The 14,908-nt window shown below is 32.9% G+C and overlaps 1 protein-coding gene across 1 annotated transcript in view; it reads right to left on the bottom strand.

Moving 5' to 3' along the window:
• CPEB2 (cytoplasmic polyadenylation element binding protein 2) overlaps positions 1 to 14,908 on the bottom strand; it is a 70,367-nt gene that overhangs the window by 21,989 nt on the left and 33,470 nt on the right. Inside the window, 1 exon segment of the mRNA XM_027598238.2 lies at positions 10,921 to 10,944. Coding sequence (XP_027454039.2) covers positions 10,921 to 10,944 — 24 coding nt within the window.

Raw genomic sequence — 14,908 nt, 5'->3', positions numbered from 1 at the left:
TTCAAGAAGCTCAAGAAAGGAGTGGTAAGAAAAGTATAAGGGAAGTCAAAATATTATTGTAACACAGTGCCAAAGAAAAATGTGATAAAAGTAAAAACAAACAAAAAAAGGAGCCATGAAGTAACAGTGTGAGATGTTAAGATAATCATTTTAAAACATGACAACTGTATTCAAGGACATGCATGATCTTTGAAGGTAAGCAATTTTAATAAAGTTGGATGGGAGCCATGCTGCATGTAGAGTTTTATAAAGACATCAAAAGAAGATGATTCTTTGGAAGTTTATTAGAGAAGGAAAAAGAGAAAATAAGAATGCAGAGAAATTGTTTTTCTTTTAAGATGGAATGAAAGTTTTTTTTTTTTTTTTTGGATGAGGAGACTATGCATACCATCTGTAGCATGTGCCTTAACATGTACAATATTCAACATTAAAATGTCATTAATATATCATCTTGAAAAATACGACACATAATGATACAAGTGATATAAACAGAGACAATGTGAAATGTGATGGCCTGTGGAGAACTGGGGTTGGGATGAGAAGGAAGTGGGTTATATGTTTGTGAACTGTAGCTAGCTGGATGCTGGAAGTAAGAATCTCAAGTTTCTAACACCAAAAACAGGGAGAAGATCCTATTTGTACAGGAATAAGGAATTATTGTACAGATTCAAATTCAATTTAAATAAGATGTTCTGAAAGATGTCCTTGTTCACTGAGTTAACTCTGTGAATATTAATGTAACTTTTCCAATACCTTTGCTATCAGAAATAAGGACCAATGTAAAACAAATGTCAATAGTCTGTGTGAACAACAGAAAGTCCTTCAAAAGTATTTTATCTATTTCATTTAAGAAAATAAACCTCATCAAGATCCATTACAAATAATATTGTGAATAACTGGTTCAACTTCTAAGGTTGGACTTTAATAATTCTATATTTTAAAAGGAATAAGATGAAGCAGAAAACATGCATCTTAACTAGTTTTTAGTAGAAAAATTACAAATTCAAATTCTATACTTATTTCAGACATGTCAATACATTTGAAATTATTTCACTTTAAAGTGCCCTAATACACATGTGAACTTAGCAGTTCCATGAATATAATAAACAAAGTCTTTCTAATAGATTTTTATCTTGAGCAAAGATATAGATCATAAATATTTAGGTTCTAAATAGAAATACTAAATGCAGGACAAAGGAAATCACTGCGTAAGAGAGGTGACCCAAAAAAGGTTTAAACTTTTTGTGTTAACTATAATACTGTAAGCACATTCATAATATAACTACATTTTAACAATGATTCTATATTACTAACTACAATAGTTTTAACTATAACAAATAAAATTATAGTAAATAAAATAACTATCAAAAATCTATAATCTATGTCTAAAATCTAGTAACCAAAGCTCAGCTGAACAAAGGATGTAATAGAAAGTCTAAGAAACATCACACACTGGCCATCCTAACAATTCTCATTGCTAGGGGCGCCTGGGTGGCTCAGTCACTTAAGCATCTACCTTCGGCTCAGGTCATGATCCCGGGATCTTGGAATCGAGTCCCGCCCGCATCAGGCTCCCTGCTCAGTGGGGAGTCTGCTTCTCCCTCCCCCTGCCTGTGTTCTCGCTCTCTCTCTCTCTCTAATAAATAAAATATTAAAAAAAATTTTTTCATTGCTAGAAAATCATGACCACTTTCGAGAAGCCGTAAAAACTATGGAATTAAGTACTCATTTAAAAGAGGAGTTAACCGAGTATACATCAAAAATTTCACTTTTTATCTTGCCAATTATCTTTCCCTATAACCTAAATTAATATGACTATAAAAGGAGAACCACTAAATAATGACATCTTTCATGTGCAGTACACTTTAAACATGCTTTGTAAGAATGATACACACATATATTTAGTGCCTGAAAATGATTGGCAATAAAGGTAAAATTATATATGTGGGGAGAAGTAAAATTTGATTACAAAATGATCTGGACTAAAATACAACGGTTTTCAACCAAAATTAAATTACCTTTCTCTTTTTTTGCTCTGAAACTAGGATGTATTTTCACGTTCTTACACTTCAAAAGACTGAAGCTGAATGATAATGAAAACACAGTATAAAGTTTGTGGGAGGTAGCAAAAGCTATATGCTTAGAGGAAAATTTCCATACTTAGAGAAATCAAGTTATAGTTTTAAATGCATATTAGAAAAGAAGAAATGCTTAGATAATCCTAGTTTCTGCCACAAAAAGATAGAAAAATAGCAAATTAAATACAAAGAAAGTAGGATGAAGGAATTAAAAAACTAAAATCAATGACATAAAATATAGACTAACATGAAAGCAAATCAACAAAGCCAAAAAATAGCTCTTCAAAAACTTATAAAATTGATATACCTCTAAGCAAAGTTTATGAGCAAAGTTTATCAAGTTTATTAAGAAAAAAAAAAACTCGGGGCGCCTGGGTGGCTCAGTCGTTAAGCCTCTGCCTTCGGCTCAGGATCAGATGGAGTCCCACATTGGGTTCCCTGCTTGGCTGGAAGCCTGCTTCTCCCTCTCCCACTCCCCCTGCTGTGTTCCTGCTCTCGCACTCTCTCTCTCTCTCTCTCTCTCTGTCAAATAAATAAAATATTTTTAAAAAACCCCTCAATTTACCAATACTAAGTATGGAAAAGGGGACATCAACCAACACAGAGCTTATGTACTTTTAATAAAAGGTTACACTTCCTAGTTTTGCAACCCTGATAGTAAAACCTGGTAAGAACATTACAAGAAGAGAAAACTACCTTTCAATATCCCTTATGAACATAGAAGGCAGAAATCCTAAAGAAAATACTGACAGATTGAATCTAGAAATATACATAAATGGAAACACATCATGATTAAATGGAGTTCACCTCTAGGAATATACCACTGACTGAATCAGTAAAGCATGCTTGATCTTGGGGTTGGGAACTCGAGCACCATGTTGGGTGTTAGAGTTTACTAAATAAATAAACAAATAAACGGAAAAAAAATTTTAAGAAAGTATAGTGATGTAAGATTAAAATTCTGCTTTTCTCTGTTCAAAAGACGAAGTTTTCTTAAATTGCTGGTTTGCACTTGATAAAAAAAGTAAGCAAAAAAAAAAGAAAATCAATTACTGTAATTCACATTAACAGAAGGAAACAGAAATATCATACAATCATTTCCACAGATTTCGGAAATGCATCTGATAAAGTTCAACAGCCATTCATAATTAAAAATTTCCAGCGAACCAGGAATAGGAAAGAATTTCCACAATCCGATAAAGAGAATTAAAAACTTAGAGTTTACATCTTCAATGATAAACTATCAAATGCTTTCCCCCTGAGATTTGGACGAATGTTCACTATTTCTATTCATATTGTATTGAGGTAGAACTAGTGCAGTAGAATGAGAAAAATAAAGTGTCAAATACTTGCAAGGAAAAAATAAAACTGTCCTTGAAGAACATGATTTCATACGGAAAATTCAAAAGACTCAAACTACTAGAAATAAGTGCATTTAGCTAGGGGACAAATACAAAGTCAACTTAGAAAAATCAACTTATTTCTACATGATAGTACTAATTGGGAAAAAATTTAAAATAATGCCATTCCTTATGTCATCAAAACTCATCAAACAGTAGGAATGAATTAAACGAAAGATATGTTAAGACCTTTACACTGAAAACAAAAATTCGCTGAGAAATTCTACAAGACTAAAGGAAATGAATAGAGAGAAGAAATCAACATGCGAGATGTAAATTCTCTCCAAATTATAAATTTAATACAGTGTCATTCAAAATCCAAGAAAATTTTGTCTTCTAGAAATCTCAAGGAAATTCTGAAATTTATGATAAATCAAAGGATTCAAAACAGTTTTTAAAAAAGTCATATAAAAGAATAAAGTCAGAGGATTATACAACCTGATTTCAAGACTTACTAGTTAGCTATGATTATTAAGAACCTAACACTGACGTTAAGATAGGCAAACAGCTAACTGGAACAAAACAGAGTCCAGGAGGAGACTCACAAATTTATAGGCACTTGATGTTTTTCAAGGTTATCAATGCAGTTCAATGTGGAAAGGGAGATTTTTTTCAATAAATGGTGATGAACCAATGGATATCCAGCTGGAGGGGGAAAAAAAAAGGAACCTTGATCCCTATTCTCATACCATACCAAAAATAAATTCAAGACTTAAATGTGAAAGATAAAACAACAAAGTTTCTGGAATTTCTTCATGATGTTTGGGGATAGGCAGTAATTTCTTAGGACCAAAAGGCACTAATGATAAAAGAAAACAACTGGACTTCCATCAGAATTAAACACTTGGCTGCTTATCAAAAGACAGTAAAGTGAAAAGGCAAGCGACTATTAGAAAGTAGGAAAAATGCATAAAGAACTCTTCTTAAATGAAATGGACAAAAGACTTGTACTGAATTAAAAATGGGCAAAAGACTTGTACTGAAAGTTTACAAAAGAATATAATGGATGGGTTATGAGCATATGAAGAGGTGCTTCAACATCACCCTTAGTTATCAGGAAGATGCAGATGAGAACAATAATGAGATGTCACTTTTATGCCTATCAGGATGGGTAAAAATAAAAGCTTAATACAAAGTCACGAGTATAAAACTGGCAAACTAGTTGGTAGTTTCTAATAAAGTTAAACATACATTCACTCTATGAACTAGCAATTCCACTCCTAGTTATACATCAAAGAGAAATGAGTGCTTATATGTGTGTGTACACACACACACACACACACACACAGAAAAAGGGAATAAAAATGTTTATGGTAGTTTATTTTCCCAAATGGAAAACAACTCAAATGTCTGTAAATATTTGGGAAAGGGACAAATTGTGGTATACTTATACAATGATTCATTAATAAAAATAAATAACTACTGATAGTAATTTCAATTCTATCTTCTATACAATCTTAACATCTTACAATTTCCCTTTGAGACTGAAGTTTGTAAGTATTTAAAAGCAATTATTTATGAAATTTTCAAGTGTTTTCTTCTTTTAAAAGAAGAACTGGATATGGTTGTTCCTAAGGTTCTTACCATAATAATTAGAAGTGTTTTTTTTCTCCAGATAAATGATCTTAAAGGTGAGATTTCCATGCTGTTAAAACCAGCAACAACGGATACTGATTAACAAGCCCTACAGTCAAAAGAATTTTAAACTATAATTACAGTTGCATTGTTCGAAGGGTTAAGGTTTTTCTTTTTCCTACTTTTTGAAATCATCATTTGATCTTGACATCAAACACCTCATTTATATTCTCTGGCTATTGTTATGAAACTCTTGACTCAAAATTCTTGACCATACTATAAGGTAACAAGGATGAACTGTTATACAGAAATCCTATTTTAATGGTTCTAACTTAAAATGTATATACATCCATATTTGTTTGTAATATGTATGTGTAAATATACATACATTTATAACACATGCATGTATATAAACATGAAAATTAATATAATGCAATATGAGATTAGTTATAACCAAGACTGGAGTGAGATTCTAACTATGAGTTATTTAAGAGATTAACAAAGAATGTGATAGTTTTAGATAGAAAAATGTAGACGAGAAAAAAGAGGGGATACTCTTTATAGGTAGAAGATACCTGTTTGGGCAAAAGTACAGAAACATTCCAGAGGCCATATCAAAGTAAAATATAGAAAACTAGAGACATTCTTAACTATGTGCTCAAAAGCCCTACTTACAAATACAAGTAAAATGCCTTACAGTAAGTTAGTCACCTAAAATGCACAATAAAAATTTTAAAGGTAAAACAGTTACAATAAAGATTATAGAGGAAGTAATAAGAAATGAATGACAGATGAAGGAGATGAAAAGAGTCTAAGATGGCTTCCATGCTGCCAGGGCTCTTTAACAGGTAACCCAAATCCTTCTAACACGAAGGCAACATTTTAGGATCTACATTCCTCTAACAAGACTAAAAATATACCTTCTACCAAAACACAAAATTGGCAAAGGTTTTAGAGTAAGAAACACAGCCATTTCCACAAATATGAGCCTCATTTGTTATGGATAATTAAGATTTAAATTACTCATTTCAAAATATTTTAATAAAAAGGATTAGAGAATGTTTGAGACTTTTCTATATTCCCATAAAAAATGTTTACTCCACCCAATAATAAAAGTTATATGATGAGCTTCCTAAACTGAAGATGGGGAGAGAGACTAAATTATGAATAGGCTGCTTGCGTGACAGGACGGTTGGCCCCAACACCTGGTTTCCTGGTGTGGGCAGCTCTGTGCTGGGTTGTAAGCAATTACTAACTTTACTCTGGTGGCTACGTTAATATGCCCAAATCATAGCTATACTGACTTTTCAGATTTTGACCTTAGTTTGGAAGCCCAGATTAAAGAAATTTCTCAACATATCCAAAGGGGGAGGCAGGAAAGGAAAAGAAAACATTTGTACAAAATTAGGCATGTACAAAATGTACAAAATTTGAATCTAAGCATAGTTCTTTGATTTCAATGCATTATCCTGTACTTTCATTTACTAAATGTTGTTCTAAAAAAAAACTATATAAATTAAGGATGAATATGAATATTCTTCCCATCTTCTAAGATCCTAGCAGTCACTCTACTGGAGTAGAAAAATCTACCAATGTGATGGCATGATTTTTATTTAATATGAAAGGATCAAAAAACTATCAAAACAATAGAGGCAGATCCAAGACTGAACTCTCTCAAGCACCATCTGTTTAATCCGACGGGAATCACTGAGAAGTCATGCTTTCCCAAAGAACTGAGGAAGAAGCTATAAGGTACCGTTCCACCTAAAAAGATTTTGTCCCAATAACAGGTTCATCCTTTTCTCAGAGAGGATGGCTAAGACATTTAATTTTAATATATAGCCTAGTATGTCTTTGTAAATTACTTTCTGGACATAATATATCTGATAAGTTCACTAAAATTTTGTTTCTTTTAAATACTGGTATGGCTGGGTACAGGTGTAGAATAGGTACAGTCGGCCTCTTCGAGGAGGAGGGGTAAGCAAATTTTTTCTGTAAAGGGCCAGACAGTAAATATTTTAGACTTTGTAGGCCACACTGTTGTGTGTACTGTTTTAACTACTGAACTCTGCCATCACTGTAGCTCCAAAACAACCAGACAAAAAGCGAATGGGCATCGCTGTGTTCTAGTAAAACTTTGTTTAGGGGCGCCTGGGTGGCTCAGTCGTTAAGCGTCTGCCTTCGGCTCGGGTCATGATCCTGGGGTCCTGGGGTCAAACCCTGCATAGGCTCCCTGCTCAGCGGGAAGCCTGCTTCTCTCTCTCCCACTCGCCCTGTATGTTCCCTCTCTTGCTGTCTCTCTCGGTCCAATAAATAAAATCTTTAAAATAACAACAACAAACTTTGTTTATAGTTTGGAAGTTTGGCCTGTGGGCCACAGTTTGCTGACCTCTATCTTACAGTATTACTCTGGCTTTTTTTATTTTTCATGCTTTGGAGATTTTGCTCATTCTCTGACAGGTATCAAAAGTATTTATCAAAGATGAACAATTTCAGCCTTGACTTCATCATGAAAGGATTTGATAGTGGTGATATTTAGGGGGTGTACCCTTACTCTGGCTACTTCACAAAATTAAGAGTCAAACAAATTTGAATTAAATCTAACCAAATCAGAAAATCCTGGGTCAATTTTAAAGCAATACATGGTATACTATATTATTAATAATTCCTTGTTTATTACAGTGCATAAATCTGAATGGCTACACAGTATAAATATATCCAACCTCTCTAGTTGAACTTCTATAATTTCATTCCCTTTTAAAATCATTTCTCCTATTTCATTCCATATACAATCCATTAACTCAAAGCTTTGGGATTACCTGCTAGAACAGATTGCATTGTGATGTTTAGCCCTATCAACTAAAATAGGGTCTATTTCTATTACTTAAAACATCCTATATATTTTTGTTCCTTGGGAGCACAGTAGCCCTTCAATCCTTTACTACAGGGATAGATTGCAATATAAAAATATTTGAAGTGGAGAGATAGAATTTAAATTACATTTCACACCTCACTTCACACTCCCAACCTAATCTAACCCTAGACCAGTGTGTTCACTCTTAGAATAGAATGGAAGAAACATTGGACAATAAATACAAAAGATAGTTTTCCATATATTAAAGTCAGCTCCCCATATGAGTCTCCTTCTTCCTAATCCTGGTCCCCAGGCAGCTCTGAAGTAGAACTTTTTATGGTTCCCAGGGTACAGAGATACATAGGACTTGGGGCAGGTCCCAACTGAAAAAGAGGGAAAGAAATATTTGCTCTTCTTAATTACTCCCAGTATAATTAATTTTTGAGTATTCCTAAAGTATATTTTATATATTTATATCTAGAACCAGCTTGATTTAAAGTTCTTCTTGACATTGTTAAGGAAATTAAAATATATAAAGTCATTTTGGTAGCAATTTGGTTTCACTGCAGTCAAGTGGGAAATCTTTTAAATGAAAACAGCTCCTCTATGCCTGGGTTTAAATGTGAGTCAAAGGTGGCAAGTAAGAACAAATAGTTCTTCCTAAACTGCTCTACAAAGTCAAAATGCCTTGTGAAAATAATACTGTTCACCCACCACTGCACTGGTAAAGAGCAATGTGTTATTTTTGGTAAGAATTATATCAACTCATTGTGACACATCCCACATGAGCAGTAGATCTGATACGTATCAGACTTTTTTTTTAAGAAAAATGATTAAATGAAATTAATTGATGCAGTTCCTTTGATGGACAAAATGTTAAACATGAAGCCCATACAAGGGGAATCTTGGTAGTTAAAAGGTTATCAGTGCGATAATGATATTGTATCTAGCGTAGAAAGGGGAAAAAAATGAGTAGAAAATAGGAAGAGAGCCAGGCTACTTCTAGTCCTTTCTGAGTCATTCCTTTGGTATGTGTGTGGGTTTCTTTCTTTCTTTTTTTAATGTTATATTACTGTGTTAAAGTACATTCAAATTCAAATAAAACCTCTCAATAGGTATTTCTAATGGGTCTACTTTTCATCTGGCCATCAAAATTGAAATTTTAAAAGCAGACTCTGACTATTCAAAGAGGACCACCTAAAAAATTACTAATTCCATATAATTTGAAAGGAAAATTCAGGCATTATCCCTCCATGTTAAGCCAAGTAAGTGTGACAACTATCAGTTCCATCCTAAAGAAAGCTTCTCCAGAAGCCTTAAAACCATGTGAGACTTCTTTCTTCCAAAGCTGGCAGGCAGTTCTGAAGTAGAGGAAATCTTTATATCTCTATCCTCTAGGAGCCATAAAGAATGGTAGTAAGTTCCTATCTGAAAGCAGAAAATTTTGCTTTTTCTTAATATCATAATAGTCTATAATTACTGAATGGAGATAAAAGAAGATAAACAACAACATGGCTTTCTGATACTGTGCTCCTTAGAACTTCCTAGATCATAATATTTATGTTGTAGTATGCCAAATTAAACATAAATTACTAAGGTTAAAAGATGAAAAGTGTATAGAAGGAAAAGATCCTAATTAAATTGCTCTAGTTTCAAAATACCTAGAATCACAGCTTGATAAGTGGGTTTTTCCAAAAGAACTGGAGCTCCATATTAAAATAGCATAGTGAAATAAGACAGTCCATAGATGTGAAAATAGGTACTAAAATTCTAAACTTTCCCCCTCTTCTCAGTTGCTAACAATAACCTTTACAAGGTAATTCAGCTTCAGTTTTCTGAGTTTTGAGTTTCTATATCCTATAATTTTTTAGTCAGAAAACTAAAGAACCAAAAGATTCAGTCAAGCATTTGAAGAAACCAAATTCCAAAAATGAAGTTAAATTCAGACAATGTGAAATACAAAACTGGAAATACTCCTTAAGAATATATAATACTCGTTTCTATCATCAGTGGTGGCAGAAAGTTTTAGCTTGTTTGTTTTCAAAGCACACATACTCATGACTACATGAAAAGAAATTGAACCACGGCCACATATTTATAAAATTAATCAAAAGGCATTATTATTACTGTCTGTCCTCTATGGCTCAAAGGAGGTTTTCGGGGTCAAGGAAAATCCTTTTTTATTCATTTTGGTACTTACAACAGTTATTTAAATATCATGATTATTGCACACTTAGAGGATAATCTAGTGGTGTAAAATTACGTTTGCTTCTTCTCATCCCATCTACTTTGCTCCCTCCCAGTCTGCACATGAGAAAGAGAAGCCAAGTTTAAGCACAGAACATGTTAGCTACTGTCTGAAGAGGTTTAGTAGTTCGGCTTCTCACAGTCCTCATTTTGTCCGGAAGATAGCAAGAACCCAGAGGGGAAAAAAATGGTGCGGGAGAGGGAGAGAGTGGTGTAATGAGTGTGTGAGTGTGCCTACATGGGTGTAGAGACAGGGAGAAGGAAAGCATTATACTCTTAGAAGACACAGAGAAATATTAGCAACATGATTTCTATACATCAGTGTGAACAAGAGCCTATTTCGTATTTACTTTCAACTGGGTCAGACATAAAACTAACGGAGTTGTAAATTATATACCAGAGATAATCAGTTATAGATTTAGAAAGTAGAAAAATCATACTGCATGTCACCTTCACTAGTATTTATTAAACATATTTCTTAAGCAAACTATAAATAGTAGCTTTATTTTAAAAGGTATAAAAATTACTTTAAACAGTTAAAATCTGGACAGTTTAAAAGACATTTATTAAATAACCATATTAGTATGAAAATGTGCTTTAAAGGTTAAGAGATTTAGGATTCAAAACTTTGACAAGTGCGCAAATCAAAATATAACTTTTCTGTGAGTTTTTTGGACAGTGCAGAAAAAAATCTAGGCTAATTACAGTGTTGATCAGTAAAACCCAATTAAGAACAGTTATACCATAGCAAACAGAAATGAATTACCTCGTCTTCGCCCATAACTCCTTGCTGCATGTAAACAAAGGACAAATTGTAAAATGTCAGAACTAAAAACAAGCCCACCCATACAAATACTTGTGATATGAAAAGCTAAGTGGGCATCTGGTAATCAGTGCTACTTTGTTTTAAGAGCTAGGACAATGTCACTGTATAATATCTGTATGGTGTTTTACCATTTACAAAGCACTTTTATTATATATATATTCTGAACTGTACAAAAAATGAAATGAACAGGAAATAACCATTTATTCTCATTCATGCTCAAATTCATGAATAAATATTTCTTTCATCTGATCAGGATAGTAATGTTAACGCCTTATAGTTAAATAGCATCCCAAATAATGAATGGAAAAACCTGAATTAAATCCTTATTTTTCTAATTATAAAGAGTGATATAGTAGATACAGTCCAACAAAGAGCTATTCAAACCCAATTCACATTACACCAAGCCTGTGTGAAGAAAGTACTGGAAGACACAGAAGAATGAAAAGATACAACAATGTTAAACTGATACTCTGAAGCCTATAGAGCTTAGATAGAAGGTAAAGAAATTAATCCATGTTCAAACTTGCTTAACTGAAGAAATGACTAATGATACACTATAGCTAACAATGCTTGCAATCCTTTTGGGACATTTTATAATCTCTAAGTGTTTATGTCTCTATCTCTGGGGTAAGAGGGATTCAGACACAAATTATTATTAGCATCATCATAGAATAGCAGCACATTTCTTAAATACTGTAAAAGTATAAAGCAGAAAGGCATTTCAATCTACATTACTAGCAGTTTACATAATTCCTTAGGGAAAAAAATACTGCAATTTATTCTCCATAAGAAATTGCCAGTTTGATAAAATCCACAACGTATTTCTAAATAAATCCTCCCCCCCCAAATCTGAGTGTACAATGAATATTTTTACCCTGGAATTAATATATGAAATCAAAGCAGTAAACCAAAACAAAAAATGACTGCTAAAATCAAGATTTTAACAAGTTTCATGAATTTTTTAGGCCTGGGAAACTTCCTGAATAAATCTCAAATCAAAATATATATTGAAAGTCATAAGAAATATAGTTTCCCCCAAAGTACAAAGCAAAGATCAAAAGAAAACATTTCACATCACATCACTAACTGCATTCTATTACAGAAGTTTTACAAAATATAAGGCTTTAACATAAAGAAGTATGTCCACAGGTGAGAATATAGCATTAATTCCCCTATAGTAACAATGGGAAAAACTAACTTGTCAACCCTTAGTCATTTACACTTCAAGAAGTCAATAAATACAACGCTTACATTGGAATCTTTTATAAAAAAAAAAACAAACTTCATTTGTATCTCTGCCTTTCTATTGTCTTTATTTAGCTAGAACTACTGCAGATTTAACCTTTTTGGGAGCTCCAATTACCTCACAGCCTAGCAGATTGACCTGTACATTAGCTTATATGTAAGCTTACCTGTGTGTTTGTGTGTATATATAGCTTATATGTACATTATCTGTATATATTATATATAGCTTACCTGACCTATATATTAGTTTAGGGTAAGGGTAGGGGTGGAAGTAACATTTTTGCTGTGGAAGTCTCCCAAGACTTAAAAAAGCCTTAAAAAAAATCAGGGTCTCAAAGAGATAGGAGACCGACTGTAGAAAATCTAATAGCAATTTTAAAAGAGCTAACAAGAACAGACCATGGAGGAATCAATTCACTGAAGTTTTGATAGTTGTATTAAGTGTGGAAATGGCCAATAGGCCCGAGGCACAACACCAGTCTTAGGGGTGAGGCTTCCTACTTATCTCTAGGCATGATCTTTATAAATGGTATTAATCCAGTATAAATTTGCTTTATGGGATTTCATTCATGGGTGTACAAGGTGGATCATTTATAAAGCAAATAAAACCATTCTCATCAAGTTTAAAGTCAAATTATGAATTATATTGAAGTAATAACGTGGCAAATAATTCTTGACCTACTGAGAAAATTAAAGACATCATAACCAGTTTATATTCTTAGCCGTTATATTCTTTGCTGAGGCTATTCAATACTAAAATAGTCAAAATATGTACAAATGTTCATAACATCTTAGGTTTCATCTCATTCCTAGGCTTGAACACATTATTTAGAAAATTTCTCCAACTATCTCATACCTGAGGAATTTTAGAATCCTGTAAAGAGCTATTCCACTTATTTTTTGGACAACTCTCAAATTCCAAATCTCTACATTACCAAAAATAGAACTGACTGCAGATGAAGCTAAACCATGTGAAACATTTCCCATCCCCTGTCATGGAAATAACCAATCTGCTACCATCACACTAAACAATGGTCTGTGTACTCACTTTCCTACCAGTGTTCTTATGGGAATTTCTGGGGTATGTTCCTCTATAACTCTGATTCAGAATTATGAAAATCCCCCAGTAAGAAAAGAAAATCATTAAATTATTATCTGTTATGTTTTAATTAAAGAAAACTTCTTTAAACATATGCCCCCCTCCAAACTCATTTAGAATATGACTTAGAAAAAAAGGGAGCAATTTTTGTATAAAAACTATTTAGAATATTAAATTTCAGGTAGATAAGTTTTATAAAGCATATAAAAAAGTACAACTCATTCAAAAGTAAGGAATTGGCTATTTAACATACATATGTAAATATATGTGTATACATGTATATGCATGTATGTTAGATTATATATATTTTTTTTCATGGAGATAATAAGAAGGTTGTGAAAAAAGACCTTTTCTATACAAGTGACTTTACAATTAATCTGGTTGTACAATTAATATGGTTCTAACCCATAAAAAAGAAATAGGAGGATTCTGACATTCTTTTTGGTGTCTTTGTGCCCTTATATATTGGCTCTTAGCTACAGCTGTGGTACATGAATTACTGCAGCTGGAGAAAGCGATGGGTAAACATACTAAATTAGCTGGAAATACTTAGGTTAAAGTTCTCTTGGTGTAAAACCAAAGAAATTCTTATTTCTTGCTCTAAGAAGTCAAAGCCAGGGAGAGAAATATACCCCCAAATCATAATCCTTTTCAAGATCCAAAATAAATCTGTTATCTACTCCACTTACTTCCATCAGCATAAAAAAAGAACTGATTATGTACTCAAGTTTCCTATTTTCGTGACTTAATACAGTACATTTAGAATATCTGCCCTCAGAAACACAATTTCATTACTGAGTTAATTTTCTTAGTTAAAAGATAAATATAACTTCTCTCTTCCCTAAAAGTAGAGCAAGCTCTTGATTACAAACATGGCTGCATGTGGTTAATCACAGCAAATTTAAATTTCAAACTAGTTTTCATCACCCCATACTTCTGCTATCTGTTCTCCTTTTGAAAAGCCATATGTTCTAATAAAGATATAAGCTATTTTTCCTTGGGAGAGGGGTGAGAGGAACACAACATGATCCAAATAGAAACAAATACTTGAATGATACATCATTCTGAATTAGTTCTCACCACTACGAAAACAGAGTGGCTCTGTTTTATTTTGTTCTTTCCTACTGACAATAAAATATGTCAGATTTACACACTTATAAACATTCAGGCTGTCATTCTAATTTCAGACAGTATTTAACTTTTGTTTTTTAGACAATCTACTCCTATATAATGTGACTTCCCTAAAGTGCTTCTGGATGTTAAATTTGGGACTCTTCTACAATATTATTCAATAGTGGTGGTCTCCACCAGTCAATTCAACTTGATTTCTAGTTAGATTGAGGGACATGGTGTGTTCAGGAGCCTACTTGCAGTCGTATTTGTATGGCATTTTTATCTTTTTTTTTTTTTTTTTAATCTATACAACTTCCCGAGACACATAGATGTGGGATTATACCTCTTTTTCTCAGAGTTAATGGAGGCTCAAAGGATTTGCCAGAGGTATTTCAGTTTTATCTTGTCTAACCAACTTCCTGACCTTTACCCCATTCCCTGTTTATTTCTTAAAGGAATATTTCAAAGTTT

This window comes from Zalophus californianus, chromosome 2 (assembly GCF_009762305.2).
Source record: "Zalophus californianus isolate mZalCal1 chromosome 2, mZalCal1.pri.v2, whole genome shotgun sequence".
Classification (NCBI taxonomy): Eukaryota; Metazoa; Chordata; class Mammalia; order Carnivora; family Otariidae; genus Zalophus; species Zalophus californianus.
This window is presented reverse-complemented; position numbering and strand designations above follow the sequence as displayed.